General features: G+C 48.7%; 1 protein-coding gene across 1 annotated transcript in view; it reads left to right on the top strand.

Moving 5' to 3' along the window:
- Window positions 1–156: 156 nt before the first annotated feature.
- CHRAC1 (chromatin accessibility complex 1) overlaps window positions 157–524 on the top strand; it is a gene marked incomplete at its 5' end in the record, with an annotated part of 1,982 nt that continues 1,614 nt past the window's right edge. Inside the window, one exon of the mRNA XM_009865060.1 lies at window positions 157–283. Coding sequence (XP_009863362.1) covers window positions 157–283 — 127 coding nt within the window. The remainder of the gene's footprint in view (window positions 284–524) is intronic.

The following is a 524-nucleotide window of genomic DNA, read 5'->3' as shown; positions in this document are numbered from 1 at the left end:
GAGATGCGACCTTAAGCTCTAATGAGCTTAGCGAGGCTCTGGGGACGTGCAGTGCCTTGTGGTGCTTGCGCCTTTAAACAGGGATTAAAGAAAACTGCTGCCAGCTATATATGTGACCTCACGGTTTGACTGTGCTCTTTTGCTTTAATTTTTTAGGAGCTTTTTGTTCAGTATTTGGCTTCATACTCCTACAAACATGGCAGAGGCAAGGAGAAGAATGCTCTGACTTACAGTGACCTGTCTCATACTGCAGAAGAGTGTGAGACCTTTCAGTTCCTCGCAGGTATCTATAGCACGTGGGGTGGTTTGGCCCTGGCTGGAGGCCAGGAGCTCACCAAAGCCACTCTGTCACTCCCCTTTTCTAGATGCACAGGGGCGAGGGAAGATATAACGAGAGGCCTGGGGGTTAAGATAAAAGCAGTTTAATATAGCAAAAGCAAAGACTGCACACGGAAGCAAAGCCAAACAAAGATTATTCTCTACTTCCCATCAGCGGGCGATGTCCGGCCGCTTTCCCAGGAAGC

Source organism: Apaloderma vittatum, unplaced genomic scaffold (assembly GCF_000703405.1).
Source record: "Apaloderma vittatum isolate BGI_N311 unplaced genomic scaffold, ASM70340v1 scaffold4300, whole genome shotgun sequence".
Lineage (NCBI taxonomy): Eukaryota > Metazoa > Chordata > Aves > Trogoniformes > Trogonidae > Apaloderma > Apaloderma vittatum.
This window is presented reverse-complemented; position numbering and strand designations above follow the sequence as displayed.